This window comes from Sciurus vulgaris (assembly GCF_902686455.1).
Source record: "Sciurus vulgaris genome assembly, chromosome: 17".
Classification (NCBI taxonomy): Eukaryota; Metazoa; Chordata; class Mammalia; order Rodentia; family Sciuridae; genus Sciurus; species Sciurus vulgaris.
Window position 1 is genome coordinate 43,826,479 of NC_136478.1, and position 15,504 is coordinate 43,841,982.

At 52.6% G+C, this 15,504-nt stretch overlaps 1 protein-coding gene across 1 annotated transcript; it reads right to left on the minus strand.

Moving 5' to 3' along the window:
* Positions 1-1,411: 1,411 nt before the first annotated feature.
* Positions 1,412-15,279, minus strand: DMKN (dermokine). The gene is made up of 19 exons (XM_079118355.1): positions 14,816-15,279; positions 14,417-14,596; positions 14,256-14,312; positions 13,955-14,005; positions 13,632-13,838; positions 12,975-13,028; positions 12,558-12,617; positions 12,316-12,366; positions 10,038-10,082; positions 8,910-8,969; positions 8,717-8,764; positions 8,488-8,535; positions 5,795-5,851; positions 5,418-5,465; positions 3,913-3,960; positions 3,360-3,428; positions 2,445-2,468; positions 2,289-2,336; positions 1,412-1,734 (listed from the first exon to the last, which is right to left on the minus strand). The coding sequence occupies exons 1-18, from the start codon at positions 15,092-15,094 to the stop codon at positions 2,289-2,291; spliced, it is 1,434 nt and encodes a 477-aa protein (XP_078974481.1). The 5' UTR covers positions 15,095-15,279; the 3' UTR covers positions 1,412-1,734.
* Positions 15,280-15,504: the final 225 nt, after the last annotated feature.

Here is a 15,504-nt window from a genome sequence, read left to right on the forward strand (position 1 = left end):
CAGGAGAAAGAGGAGACTGCCTTCTGTTGGAGGGTTCCTTCCATCAGAGGACAGTAGTGTGCTTCACGTGTGGCTTTAAATTCTAAAAGACTCCTTTCAGCCCCTTAGACCAAGAACATCCCAAGAGTCAGGAAACATCTTGGCCACCTCTGCTTCTCCCTCAGTACCTCAGAGACTGGCTTGAAGAGACCTGAGTTCTGACAGTTCCCCATTCACCGCCCACCCCCAGGAATGGTGCTGTTGGTGGGTGAGGATCAGTCTCCTCTCTGGGCCGGCCCCACTGTGGCTGGAAGCCGGTACTGCAAGGCCCTCCCTACAGAGTGCAACAGTAAGTGACCAACTACCAGTGGCCACGATTTAAGTGAAAGGGGCACAAAGCAAAGGAGTAATCATGATCTTTCCCCCAGGCAGGTGAATTTGATCAGGTTGCCTTCCCTGAGTCAGTTTGAGTTTCTTTCATTGATCCATCAACTATTTGAGTCCCTGTGCTGTGGCTGGGGCAAGAACCAAGTAAGATAGTGTTGTGCCCTTAGAGAACTTTCAATCTGGGAGGGAATCACTAGGCTGGCAGGGTGTTTTGTGTCTTCCTTTTACTTCCTGCTTCATGCGGGATGTTCAGGGGATGCAGTGGAGGGGGCTTCTTAATCTGGACACTTTGTAGCAGCCCAGTGCGACTGGGATTTTTAACTGCAGACTCTACAGTCCTGTCCTCAGCTTGTGATAAGCCTGGGCTCAGCCCACACCCAGTGCCTCTGCCAATTTCATTGGTACATGAATGGAGTAGAAGTTTTCTACATCCCTCCCTCTTTGTCCTGGAAAATCAGAGTGGCTGTATGATAGATAAGGCTGTATGATGACCTTGACCCTATCCCAACTGCATCCCTTTATACATGCTTGAGTGAATTCTCATGGCCTAGACACAGCCTGTAGCAGCCCTTGCTCCTATATCCTGCCTTCTCCCTGACCTCATGGAACTGGTCCTCTGATTTTGAACAACATCCAATTTCCTGTGCCTGCTTCAAATACAGTAAGCATGGTATCAGATATAGGTTGTCAAAGTTTTTTTTTGTTTTTTTTTTTTAGGGGCTGAGGTTGTAGCTTAGTGGGGCAGCACTTGCCTCACACATTTGAAGTACTAGGTTTGATGCTTAGCACCACATAAAAATAAATAAATAAAATGAAGGGTTTTTTACATTTGTTTTGTTTTTTGTTTTACAGATGAGGAAACAGGCATGATGTGATCAGCTAGCTGCTTTGTGTCAAGTCAGGACTAAATCCCACGTCTTATCTCTCAGCATACCATGCTTGATACCACTCTCAGCAGGAAAGCAGACCATTTGCCACCAAATCACTCCCATCCTCCTAGATTCAGGCCATTATGTTGTGTTAAAAAATACAATCTGAGAAAGTCTTAGGGGAAAAAGATTCATGTTTTACTTCCACAGAAAAACCCAAGAGGAGGAAGTTCCTCCTACAAAATTGTTGCAGTGATTTCATGTTACAAATGGAACAGGTGAAGAAGCATCTGGTTTATCCCATGAGGCTGGTGGTTACAGAGACACCACGGTGGAGTGGGAAGAAACGAGGAACAGGTGAACCAGGTCCCCAGTCTAGAAATCGGGGATGCTGGCACCCAGCAGGGGTGGCACTGGCTGGGACATCTGGAGGGCAGTCCAGTCAGACTCCTTGGAGACTGGTGTTTATGAGGTCTCAGTAGTGACTGGAAGTGATTTTCTAGGGAAAAAAATAAAGATCAAATGATAGAATGTGATCATTCCTAAATCTGTTGAGACCAGATATGCTTTCATCTGGCTTCCGGGCTCCAGCAGCTTTATTGCTGCCCTACCTGTTCCACCTTTAGTTTCCCTCACATTTTGCTCCTACCTAAAACAGATTTTGTGGTTCCACCAAGTCAATCAATAACAACTTCCCCTCTAGAGCCTCACGTCATCCCACCTATGAACCCTAAAAGTCTTGCCTCTCTACAGTCCCCCGGGATAGTTGCCACCCTACTGCCTGTCTGAGGCTCTGTGGTGTCCCTTCTGTCCAGACCTTCATTCCACACTCATATGTTCTCTCCAAGTATCCTCGGTGATTTTCTTTCCACGCCCCACAATGGAGTTAGCTTCTCCTTAATCTCTTTACAGCATCCACCCAAAGGAAACCTGACTTCAGGTAGCTAGTCAGAACTGAGGTTCCAGGAGATGTCAAAGACCCAGCCCTGCCCTGGAGGTGACTCTGCCCCAGCTCCGAGGAGGCAGCCTTGTGCGGCTCACTCCGACACTTACCTACCAAAACTTCACCCACTGCAGCAGGCCAGGTTGCACCCGGGAAGCCTAAAGGATGAGGAGAATGGCTGACCAGACATTGCACTGTGCCTTCCACCCTTTCTGGCCCTAGGCCCCTTCTTTCTGGAGCCTACTTTTCTCAGCCCCCATACTTACCGAGGAAGAAATCGAGGCTCCTCCCTGAAAAGAGAGGATCAGAAGTGGTAGTGTGGGGCTACAGTGGCTTCTGCACTGCCTTGTCCTCGGGGCTCACCAAGGGCCCAGTGGCAGGGGCACAAGCCAGGATTATCACCAAGGACCTTCAGTCTGACTGGACATTGAGTCTGACTGGATCTTTTCCCACAGCAAATTTGTCATCCTAAGTACTTACTTATCCATGGTAAGTACATACATATCCAATATAGAAAACACCATATTGGATATGGCCCCTGAGTATACAATGACTATAGGAAGGGGGAGGGGTTTTATCGTCTGGAGCAACGGAGGGAAAAATTCCTATTTTTCTTTGCAGGCTAATTAGTATCTAGCATATTCTTTTCCTGATGTTATAAGATTGCTTTCTTTGCAACTGAGCAAAACAAACTTCTCAAGTATTTTTACTTTTCCTTTTATATTCTTTGAGGCATGAAGTATTTGGTTTCCCACCAAGAGTTCCAGGACTAGCTCCCCCAAAGTGCCAGTCTGCTTTCCTACCACCACCCCCCAATACACACACACACTCAAAAAAGAAGTTGACAGAGAGCAAACACTACAAAGAAAGAAAAGCCACCTGTTTGTTTGTCCTGGGATGTCATTTGTTAGAGCCACATTCTGTTTCTAAAAGGATCTTCAGATTTTTCCTGGTTTTCTCTGTTGCTCAAGACTGCCTATTTTCAGCCTCCTCATAACCGTGAGGAATACTAACCCTCCCTCTGGTCCCCACTTCCAAACTGCTCTCAGGGCACCTGAGAAGGGAGGTGGAGGCCTGTATTTCAAAGTGAACACGGGGGACCCTACAGTGAATGCCCTCTTCCTCTCCCCATTGTGGAGACAGTCCCCATCATGGGAAATCAGGGTAGTTGCAAGTCTCACCTTAGGAGGGGTCTTGATTGAGAACTGCCCATAGGGGGGTGTAGAATGTGCCTGCTGGTAATTGTAGTTCTGTGGGAGCAAGAGGGGGCAGGGCGTGGGGTATGGAAGGGAAAGAAAGGATGAAGGCATTCTGTTCTGGAAGAAACACCCCACTGCCCTGCCCCAAATGGATGTTTCTTAAAGCCCTGCTGTCTCCCCTCCTGTCATGGGTTTCATAGACAGCTCCCACCAGCCAGAGCCCAGGCCTCACCTCACTACCAGACTGTCCAGCCCGAAGGGCCTGCCTCCTCCCTCCCGGGTACTTCTCCTAACTCCTCAAGTGTGACTTGGGAGGCGAGGTTAGGAAACCAAGGAAGAAGTGGAGACTAAATCAAGCCATCAGGGGGCAGATGTCTTGCCTTGGAAGTTACCACTGGCACCTCTTGCCTTCCTAAACCAAACTGAGAAAACTATTGGTTGGGGGAGTAACAGAATTTCAGATTGGCCAGACTCAGGAATAGGGCTGGGAGGGACCACGGGCCTTCCAGGGGAGTCTGAGGACAAGGACACCCACCTGATCAGCACCGCCAGCCCTCTTCTGGAGTGTTGACATGTCTGCATCCTGGGAGGGAGAAGAGAGCCGCAGCTAGCATCTGCGCGGTCCTTCAGCCTTGCTGGGCTTCCAGAGCTCATGCATCCTGCTGCCTAGGCGCTGCCTTCCTCTTGGAGCCCTACCTACCCAACCCCTCCATTCTAAACCAGTGGCCCAGATAGATGTAGGACACAGATTTCCACACTCAGGGTTGGGGAGTGATGGTGGAGAGCCAGGTTGGGCAGCACCACCCTGACCCACACACTGGGAGCTTTGGCAACTCTAGCCTGTGAGTGCACCAGAATGGCAAGAATTGAACCCACACAGGCTCCTCTGGGGCAGACCAGGCCCCTCAACCGCAGCCAACCTTTTCATTACACCTTCCCCTGCTGCTCCCTTGCAGGCGCTTTAATGCGCACACCAGTGCTATTCTCTGCAAGGTCCTTGGAAGGACCAGCTATTATCACTGAAGCTAAGCAACTAGGTTAGCTCTTAGCTAAAAGGGAAAGCTTAAAAAACAAAACAAAACAAAAAAAAACCAGGGAGCAATACCAGGAAGTCCTATCTGACTTAACTCTCCACCTTATTCACACCTGACCTTGAGCCTTAACCCCACTCTTTGCTCCGACACCGAGGTCACAAACTGGTTGTCCACAGGCTTTCAGACATTTTTTTGCTAGGACTTTTTTTTTTTTTCCTTAAACTGGTTGCAAACAATTAAAAATCACATTTCTAGATTTTCTTGAAAAAAAACAGACAACATAGCGACATTGGACCTACCTGCGTGCATGCCAACACTCAGCCAAGGGCCTTGTCCCACCTGTACAGCCTCACATGCCTGGCCCAGGTGGATGACCCTTGACCAGTGCCCAAGGGTTCTGATTCCCAAAGGCCAATGGCCATGCAGAATCAAGGTGTGGTCTTCTGCAGTCCCCAGAGATCCTGCTCATCCTCCGCAGGATTCAGATACTCAAATGTTCTGCACCTGCCTACACTTGAACCTGACTTGATTTCCATACTCCTGTTTTGCCCTCCAGTTTTCTCCCCAGTGCCACTTTTTGGTACCTAGAGCTGACCTCAGTCCCAGATCCCCTTGTCTTCCCCACCTCATGGTCCCCCTCCACCTGCTCACCCTGAAATACCCACCCAGCTGTGGCTCCCCCTGAGCCAGGCCAAGCCCAGCAGGATCAGCAGCAGAGCAGAGGCAGTGGCTGGCTTCATGATTCTGTGCCTGTGGAGGCCCCGTTCCTGGAGCCCTGGGCTTTTATCCTGGGCAGGCCCTCCCACCGACTCCTTCAGTGACTCACCGACTCCCTCTCCCACCCCACCTCCACTCAGGGTGGGAAGGGAGGAGGCGCCCGCCCTCAGCAGGGAGGGGAAGAAACTGGGACAGCAGCATCAGCATGCCACCTGCCAAGGAACCAGCTCCCCTAGTCCCCCAGAGCTGAGCTTCCTCACCTGGAAAAGAGAAGTGCTGGCCCCCTTACCTCAGTAATTTCTTTCCAGTTGAAGAAAGGAGTTCTGTGTTTGAAATTCTGGAGGGAGAAGGAGAGATAAGAGGGCCTTGGTGGGGTGGGCAGTACTCAGAGGGTGGGAAGTGGCAGCAATGGGCAGGTTTCCACGTGGCCTTGGCAGTGGACTTGACAGAATGCAATTTGATGAAGGTGAGTGCGCAGGAGATTGTGAGTGTTCAGGTTTGAGATGGCATTGGTGACAAGATTTGGGGGAGATGACCCTTCTCAAAAATCAAGAGAGGCAATTTGGGGACAGGTGGGCTGGAACTGAGGGTAGCCGCCTTGAGGGAGGCATGGGGAAGGACATGATGACCACGATTCCCAATTCTTCAAAAACAGAATTCTCCTACCTCCCAGAGGCGGCGGAAGTAGAGAAGGGCTCGGGTGCTGGGGGACGGGACTCGGCCCTGTGGATGAAAGGTGGGGTGCAGGTTAGCAGGGTGCCCAGCCCTGCTCACCTAAGCCCTGACTAGGGCTCCTGACACGTCTCAGCCTTCAGAATCTCACTGTAACTAAGATTTGAAGGGGACTCTGGGAGTCTTTAAGGACACCAGAAACTGTTTTGGAAATGGAGGGAGAGAAGTTAGATCTGAGCCATTAACCCACCCGCCCTCCCCCAGCACAGAGCCACTGTTCTTCCCTCATCTGGCACCCCTCCTGGGTTTGGGGGGACACCATAATTTCAGCAGAACCTCAGGACCAGGACCTGCTTCCAGAACTCCCCGCAGCTTCACCTGCAGGGCCACCTCCTGGGCATCTCCCAAAGCTGTGGGTCTGCACCTCCCCTCCCCAGCCCTGGACAACAGTGGAGACGGAAAAAAGCATCGGAGACCAGAATGTGGGGCAGCTACGGTTTATTTCAAGGGTGAGGGTCTAGACTGGGGACGAGGGCATGGTGTTTTAAGAAGGGAGTGGGGGGCTCCCATCCAGCTGGTAGCTCCTTGTCTGGAGGTCACGGGATGCGAAAGCTCCTCTGGTCCTGGGCAAAGAAATAGGTTCTAAGAGGGAGCTTGAGGAACAGGAATTAGGGGGCATGGTGGGCCAAGGCAGGGTAGCATGGAGCCCTGTTCTAGAAATCTCCAGGGACCTTTCAGCCTGCCACTGTCAAATAGGCAAATCCAGATAGCCCTGCTTGGCCTGAGAACCCTCACACCTCACCTGGAGCATTAATGTGGCTCCCCTGTCTTCACTCCTCATCTGGGGGACATCCTCAGCTCCCCCACCCCCACTCTGCCCTGCTGCCCCTCTTCCTACAGGACCTGCCTCTCCAGGAGACTGGCCATTATGGTCCTGCCTCACTGTGATCACGCTCCTACTGCCCCAACAGATGGGCAAAAATGTTTGGCACTCTCCTGGTCCTGTGGGAAGTGTGATGTGTCCCCTGGCTCGCCCATCAGACCCCAAGTACCCAAGGTCCACACAGCAAGGAGTCTTACCCCTACCAGAAACTGTTTTCTATAAAATAGAGAATTAATTTTGTTTACTTAAACCAGAACTTCACTGGGGGCTTTTTTTTTTTTTTTTTTCCATGGTACTGGGGATCGAACTCAGGGCCTTGTGCTTTCGAGGCAAGCACTCTACCAGCTGAGCTATCTCCCCAGCCCTGGAGCTGGGGTCTTTTGCCTTCTTCTTTCTCACACTCCACCTCATTCCCAAGAGATCAGACGCCACTTTCCCAGGTTCGGGTTCTACTCATCACCAGCCATTTCCCCCATAGAGACCACAAGTCTTGGGAAGGCAGGGATCCTAGGCTTTATTCTTTTGCACTAGGCCTCAAAACCTCATGCTCCCTGGGCCAGTCGGGTGGGGCAGTGCAACCCCTGAAGAGCAAGAGCCCACCCCAAAAAGTAGCTGCTGCTCAGTCCCCACCTGTCATTCATTGTCCCAGGAACAAAGGGGCCTTGGGTTACCAGATTTTTCAAGAGAGGACCGAAACCCAAATTATTAAGTGAAGTCTCTCAATTTTTAAATGTTAGCAACTAATTCAATACTTTTTTTTTTTTTTTTTTTTTTTTTTTTTTTCTTTTTGAACCAGAGATTGAACCCAGGGGCACTTAACCACATCCCCAGCCCTTTTTTAAATTTTTTTATTGAGACAGGGTCTCCCTAAGTTGCTTAGGGCCTCACTACGTTGCTGAGACTGGCTTCGAACTTGAGATCCTCCAGCCTCGGGCTCCTGAGCCGCTAGAATTACGCACGTGCACCACCACACCCAGCCATTTTTTTTTTTTTTTTTAATGGAGCTGGGAAGGAACCCAGGGCCTTATGCATGCCAGACAAGCACTCTACCACTGAGCCACATCCCTAGCCCTCTAATGCATAGTCTTTAAAACAAACCAAAAGAGCAGCTCAAACAAATCACAGCAGTGGGTCACCAAGTCACAGCTTCTGCCTGGGGAGTGCATCTGGATTGTTCATTGCCCCTTCGTTCCCTCCCTTCCAGCCCAGCCCCCTCAAATCAGCCTGCCCAGAGGACGCCCTGCAAGAGGGAGGGGTGGGAAGGGAGGAAGGAGACAGAGGTCCTAGGTCCCAGCTATGGTCTAAGATTACATATGAACAAGGCCCAGGCTAACGCCAGTCACCCATGGGGCCCTGGGCAGCTGTTCCATTCCTTTGCCTTTTTCTCTCTGAATGTGTCCATCCTCACGTGGCCTCTTAGGTCTACTTGACTCCCCATGCAAGCTACCCTTTAAGATCAGGCCTACTTACTTTTTCCTAACCTTCCTTCCGGGTCTACAGGGGAAACTAAGGTTCAGAACTGGGTCAGGTCTACATGTTGAGGCACCCAAGAGGCTCCTCCCGTGCCCTCTTCCCAACTCCCCATTGTGTCCAGATTCTCCCCACCTTTTCAGGCCTCTGCTGGCCTTCCCCCAGCTTTGCTTGGTTGGTTGGGTTTGGGTTTGGGTTTTAGCACTTCTGGAATACCTTCTTAGTGGCTGTCATGATCGCTCCCCGCTCCCCTGGCTCACCAAGCAGAGGTCTGGCTTCTTCCCCGTATTCCCCTCCCACCAAGATCAGGACTGCACGGCCTGCCAGCGCGTACCTTTTCTATGGCATCCCAGTTAATGAAACCCAGTTTGGATTTAAAATTCTGCAAAGGAAACAAAAAGAATGTCCAAACAGGTCAGGATGTATTCAGCTTAGGGCTTCAGACCAGAAGTCAAGAACTTATGCTGACTATTGGTATAGAAAGAGGATTTCAGACTGTAGGACCAAGGGACAGGGGTCGGTTTTCTAAAGGAGAGGGGGCAGAGTGATCTCACAGAACTCACCTTCCAGAAAGTGTCAAAATTGAAGAGCCCAGGAGATGTCTGAGAGTTCTAAGGAACCAATGAGAAAAGGGGTGAGATCAAGAACCCACTTTGTGAACAAGAGAGAGGGGCAGGAGATAGGGTGTCAAGAGGGGAGGCAGGGAGTGCTTGACAGCATGGTCCCAGCCCAAGGCAGACAAATGCCTCCACTCACCACGGTATTGAGTCCGCTGACAGCATCGCCTCTTCCACTGTCCCCACTGGACCCTTGCCCCTGGGTGGGAAGAAGGGACTGATCAGTTCAAGGCACCTACATTCTGTCATGATTCATCTGCCCACCTGCTCCGGGCCGACTCATCTCCACCATTGCTCAGACTTCTCTTCTCCTCTCTGTAAACCCACCTTCTCCTCTTCATTATATGGCACCTCAAATTCCCACCTCGAAAAGCCTTCCTAGGATGACTCTACGTAGCCCCACCCAGGCCTTTGAATCAGATTCACACCCTGCCGCCACACACTCCTATCCCAAAACACCACTCAGAGGGAGAGTAGCTAATGTGTGGTCCCCCAGTGTGCCAAGCACCATGCCTTAGCCAGCCATATCCCTATGCAGGAGCTGAGTCCATTTTACAGATGAAATGGACTGAAATTCAAGAAGTGGCCGGCAGCTGACCTCAGGATCTGTCTCCATATCTGGACTCTGCACCATCTTGGTCTGGTTATAATCCAGAAAGCTCTATAGTAACTGAGGTTGGTAAGCAAGTCAGACTTCACTATCCACCCCCCCCCCCTTTTTTTTTTTTTTTTTTTTTTTTGGTGCTGGGGATTGAACCCAGGGCCTTGTGCTTAGGAGGCAAGCACTCTACCAACTGAGCTATATCCTCAGCCCCCACCATTTCCTTTTTAATCAAAGAAACCTCGGCTCAGAGAGGTTAACTGGCTTGCCTAAGGATGCACAGATAACAAGTGAACCCCCATCTCTAGCTCAAAGTTCAGTACCTTTCCACTTCTCAACACTGACTTCTTAGATTTCTCAACACTGACTTCTTAAGTATGATTTTTAAAAATAACCCTTTGGCCACTCTTCTGTTACTTCTGTTTTCCCCCTTGCAAAAATACTATGGCTCTGACCCCAGCTGGAAAGAAGGGGGAGATGAGCAAATGAAGGAGCTGGGTGGGGAGCCTAGGCTGCCATCTTGGTCTCCCAAAGGCCAACTGACACAGTTTCAAAGCAACTTACAAGAAGAAACGGACATTTTTGTTTCTTTCCCCAGGTCCTTGGCATTCTGTCCCACACCCACCATCCTTCTGCTAAAGCCTACCCTGGCTGCCCCCGGCTCACCTGATGATTGGAACCCCCAAGGAGGTGACTGTGCTCTCTGCTTTCCTAGGGAGACAGAAAGCGGAGAAGTCAGTGGGGAGGAGAGGCAGGACAGCAGTAGATAAGGCATTTCAGCAACCAGGGGACTGAGACATGAGCATGACAGAGGACTTCCCAGGACCCCAAGAAGCAGCTCCTTCTCTCCAAGGAATGCCATCTTCCCTGGCAGATCCTATTTCAACCTCACATGATGGACCAAGTTCCTGATCACTTATGGTGTTTATGGATAACATCACCATTTCTTCTGATACTCATTTCTGCACGCTGCCCCAAATCCAAGAGGAAGGGTCTAAACTTTCCCCTGGCTTTAAAGCAGGAACAAGTCAGGTTGTTGGGCTGCATTGACTCAAACTGGAGGACCCCAGCTGGGCTCATGTCTGCATTGGGTAGAAAGGAGATGCCAGCTGACAAGCCAGCAGGAGCCCAGGTGGCCCAGTACACCTGTTATTCTCCTCCCAAATTAGAGGTAGGTTCCTCAGTGTCGCTTTCTCATTCCCAGAGCTAACATGTAAGCCCAGCCAGGATGTGCAAAGGCCTGCTCTGCTCCCATAGCAGCAGGACAGCTGGCCTTCATCCCACTCACTGGGGCTCAGCCCCTCCTTTCAAGGCCTGCCACCTCTCTACCCCAATGTTCCTGGAACTGCTGGGTCCTCTCTGTTCTCCACCAAAGTCCCAGGGGGGTAAGACAGTGAAATCCAGATCCCTGTTCCAGATCCTGAGGCCATCTTCAAAAATATACGTGTTGACAACATGATTCCTCTAAAAGTCCTTCTGGAATTCTCCTTGGGAAGTTGTTGAAATAATTTTAAAATTCATCTGGAAGGATAAAGGGCTTAGGAGTAGGTAGGAAGACACTGGAAACGACCAGTGACAAGAGGAGACTTGTGCTGACAGATAGTAATGTACCAACTGTAAATAAAGCCATGTGACTACCTTTGCCAGAATGGATGGATCTATTTAGCAAATCAGAACTCCCAGAAGCTCCCCCCAGATATGAAGGTATTTACTAGCGGCATCTCAAATCAGTAGTGGAAATGATGTGATATGTGTGGCTGGAAATATCAGCTAAGTAGTGGGGGAAAATATTAATTATACTTCATCAGTTTCTCCCTTCTGCTTTTAGCTTATTTTCCCCTTATAAAGGACTCCCCAGTCCAATCGGTGTAGGCTAAGTCTGGATAGATTAAGGAGTGGGACTAGACCAACCAGAAGCAAAGTAAAGTTCAGATGGATTAAAGAGTTACAGTGAGAAAAATAAAATGATGTAAGTATTTATGATCCTGGGAAGGAAAGAGATGGTATGGGAAGCAATACACCACAAGCAGAAACCACAGAGGGAAAGACTGAGATTTTTGACTCCCTATGTACCTAAGACCTTGGGGTATCAAAAACTAGAAATAAGAGTTAGAAACTGAGACAAGTGTTTTGTTTTGTTTTTAAACTTGTGAATCAACATGAGTTTAGCACCCTGCCAGTCAGAGTGGCTCACACATGTAAACCAAGCTCCTCCGGAGGCTGAGACAGGAAGATCACAAGTTCAAGGCCGGCCTGGGCAACGTAGGGAGGCCATGTCTCAAAATAAACAATAAAAAGGGCTGGGATGAACTCAGTAGCAGAGCACCCCTGATCCAATCTCCAGTACCACAACAAGGGTCGGGGCTGCCAGCTTCCTAACACCCGAGGAGCTCGCAGGCAGCCAGTTCATCTTAGGGCAGCCCACGGCCACCAGCCACCGTCCCCCTTCTGGCCTTGTTCCTTGCCCTGCGGGGCTCACTGCCACCAAAGCAGCCTGGATGGCGAGAACTGCGGAATCTCAGCTCCACAGGCCTGCGGCATCAGGCCCTGCACTTGCACAAGGCCTCTGGTGTGCACACGTCGCTCTTACTCTGCTGACCCTGACGTCCAGATTTCCAGAACCACTAGGAGGAAGTGTGCGCTCCAGAGCGCTTCTGTGCTGGAGTTCACGGCATGGTCGCTAGCAGGGGATGGGACAACTGCAATGATCGTGTTTCTAAAACCACCACAGCCCCACCTGTGGTGTGAGGAGAGGTGTGTCACAAAGATTCACAACTGACTATGACTCTGGAGCCTGCTGGCGTGATTAGGAGTGTGCCTTCGGTTTCTTCCGCCTAGATTGCCAGTTCCCCAGGGACAAACTGAAAGGAATGGGGCTGAGCCCAGTGGACTCCTGAGAGCTGGCACAGTGACAGTGACAGTGACAAAAGACAGGCAGGCTTACCTGACTCCCAGATCCTCCAGCCACTCGGGCTTCATTCCCTGGGTTGTCACACTGCGGGGGGAAGGGAAGACTTTCTCTCTGTCCCCTCCCAAACACCAGTCCCAGCCCTGAAATGGCAGCCTTGTAACTGGCTCCTCCTCAGCAGTGACCCTCGCTCCCCAGCCGGCAAGGGGCCGACCCCTCTTCTTTTTCTTCCCACAGTTTGGGGGAGATGTGTGCCCAGGCGAGTCCCCACCACTGACCTCGGGCTTATTTCCACCCCCGCTTCCGCTGCTGCCTGAGGAACGGCCGGAGTCGGATTCCTGCGAGGGAAAGCGGGGTTCACACGCTGGCTGGGCCAGACTCGCAGAGGACCAGGCAGTTTCCAGGGATTTTGTGGGTTTTTTATAAACACCACCCTTTCTCCAACCTCCGTTCCGTGCCCATCGTTAGCCGGAAGGGAAGTTGTTCTGAGCACGGAGAAGACCAGGTGTGAATTTGGAAGCCGGAGACGATTTGGGGACGAGTCTGAGCTGTTGCCCCGCCTCCCACCCGACCGGCCACACCGCAGCCGCCGCTCGGCCACCAGAGGGCAGGTGAGGCTCCTTCTGCCCCAGCCCCTCCTCTCCCCTCCCGGTTTCTTAGAATGTGGGAAAGAAATGGAATTGTGGAGTCCTTACCTTGGAGACTGAAAAACTTTGATCCAAATCCCTAGAATTTTCTAAAGGTCGTTCCTAGCCAGGGGAAAAGAGGGAAATATAAGGAGCAGCAGGTTAAAGCAGCTTGCTATTTGGGTTTCTGGTCATTTCTTACATTCTCCTGCCGGAGGCCCCTTCCCAGAGCTCCAAGGAGCCCAGCGTGGCTCCCTGACTCCAGGTCCCTCTCCCGGAGCCCTCCTCTAAGGCACCCCTCCTGGGCCTCCCGTGCACCGGTGAGCCTCGGGGGTGCACCGCAGCCCGGTACACGTCCTCCCAAGTTCTGAGAGCTTCCCAAACCCGTGTCATATTTTTCTGCGCCCACCTCTTTTCTTCCCTCCACACTCCCAGCTCTACTCAGACTTGCCAAGTGGGCGAGAAATAGAGATTAGACAGGAGGTAGGATTTCCCTCCTGTAGTGGAGTGGAAGGGAAGGAAGAGGAGTAGGCAGGAGTAGGCAGGGCAGCTTCTGTGGCTGGACTGGGAAGGTGGGGAACAGAAGCAGAGGGAGCCCCAGGACCACTGCCAGTGGTGCCGCCCACTCCAGAGCTGCGGCAGCCTTCAGGCCACCCAGAGCCGTTTCCTGAGCAGCACCTCCAGCACCCGCATCCCATCCCTGCCCCCAGACAAGGGCAAACCTACCCGGCTGGCCCCAGAGCTGCCGCCACTGCTGCTGCCACCATGGCTGCTGCCACCATGGCTGCTGCCGCCACTGCTGCTGCCACCATGGCTGCTGCTGCCACCACTGCTGCTGCCACCATGGTTATTGCTGCCGCCACTGCTGCTGCCGCCATTGCTGCTGCCACCATGGTTACTGCTGCTGCCACTGCCCTGTGAGCTGCTGCTTTCCTGAGGGGCAGGATGGAGGGTGGAGGACAAGCAGCAGGACTGTGTCCCTCCTCCCCTTGCCCTCCTGCAGGGGAGCAGAGTGTCCCCTGCCCTCCACAGGCTACTCCTCCTCTTACCCCAGAGTTGCTGGAGCTTCCACCAGAGCCGGATGGCGGGGCGTTGGTGCACTGCAGAAGGAAGGGGACCCAACCAGTGGGTCTAGACTGCCTTCAGCGTCAGCTCCACAAGCCAGGCCTCACCTGCCGCCTGTGCTCGTCCCCTCTTGTCTCCTCCCCGCACCCATCTCTTCCCAGTCCATCTTACCCCATCCCACCTTCCCCCTCTTCCCTTCCTTTTTGTCCCCACCCCCACCCCCAACCCCCTCTCCTTCTGTCACATGCAGCAGCCGCCCACTCTACCCTGGACTCTTCTTCTTACCCCTGAATTTTGGCTGCTGCCTCTCACTGAACCATAGCCAGGCTGGGCCACTGCTCCCTGCGGAGAGGGTGGGACTGTGGGATCTGGAAGAACCAGGGAGGCTGGAAAGTGTGGACTGAGCAGGAGGACGGGGCGGGTGGCCGGGCAGGTGGTCAGTTTACCTGAACATTGGTCCCAAAGTTGAGTGACCCTCCGCTGCCTGCCTGACCTGAGGACCCTCCCAGAGAGCTGGTTCCAAAGCTGCCTTCTGAGCCTCCAGGATGTCCCTGGCCCCAGGGAGACCCTGGACCTCCAAGATTGCCCTGGCTATGGCCCAACATGCCATGGCCGCCAGATGTTCCCTGCAAAGACAACACATCTGCATGTAGGGTGGCCCTCTGGGACGCTGACGAGGGAGGTGGCCACACAGCGTGAGGTGGAGAGCAGTCAGAAAAGGCAGGGACATGGTTGAGAGGAAGTGCCCCAGGAAGCCACAGGTAAGAAACCCGTTCATCCCTTCGGCCATGCCCCAAGATTCCCAGCCCACAGCGCCACATCCACCTTGGGGTCCCCTCACTCACCCAGGACTCGGAGCTGCGGGCCGCATCCACTCCGTGCTCAACACCGCTCTCGATCAGCCTGCCGACCTCTTCCCCAGTGTTCTCAAGGGAATGGCTGAAAGTGTCCCCCAGCTCCCTGATCCCTTCCCCTGGATGGCCATAGACCTCCCCAACGCCATTCTGCGGGACAGGTCCCGACTCTTGTTCGGTGCTCTCCCTTCCACTCTGCACTGGGCCAGCAGCCCCATGGCCCAGGCACAGGGCCAGCAGCAGGCAGGCCAGGGACCCCTGTAACTTCATCTCTGTCCAGCTCCCTCTCTCTGCCCGAGTGTCTCCGTCCCCCCGCAGCCTGCTTCGTCGCCCTTTCCCTCCTCGGGTCTGTGTGCCCTCTGCCTTCCCCTCTTCCGCTGCCCTCTTGTTCTCCCTCCCTCCAAGTTCACAGCCTTCTCTCCCTTCCCAGACTCCCCTGCCGTCCCAGAGTCCCCCTCCCTGTCACTACTCCTTATACTGTAGGTTGGGAGAAGGTGACAGGGCTGGGCGGCCAGGGTTCCTCCCCCAGTGACTCAGGGCCCAGCCACCGATAGGCTAATGAGCCGTAATTGTGAGTCTGAGTCTGTCGAAACAGAGAGGGAGCCCATGCAGCAGGGAGGGAGGACAGGAATGAGACGGATACAAGAGTGTTCAGTTGCCCAACCCCAGGAATTTGGGGC

Coding starts and splice junctions, on each gene's coding strand:
- DMKN (XM_079118355.1), bottom strand. CDS start 15,094: ATGAAGTTACAGGGGTCCCTGGCCTGCCTGCTGCTGGCCCTGTGCCTG. Junction 10,083..12,315: donor CTGGAGGATCTGGGAGTCAG/GTAAGCCTGCCT, acceptor CTGTCTCCCTAG/GAAAGCAGAGAGCACAGTCA. Junction 8,536..8,716: donor ATTTTGACACTTTCTGGAAG/GTGAGTTCTGTG, acceptor TTTCCTTTGCAG/AATTTTAAATCCAAACTGGG.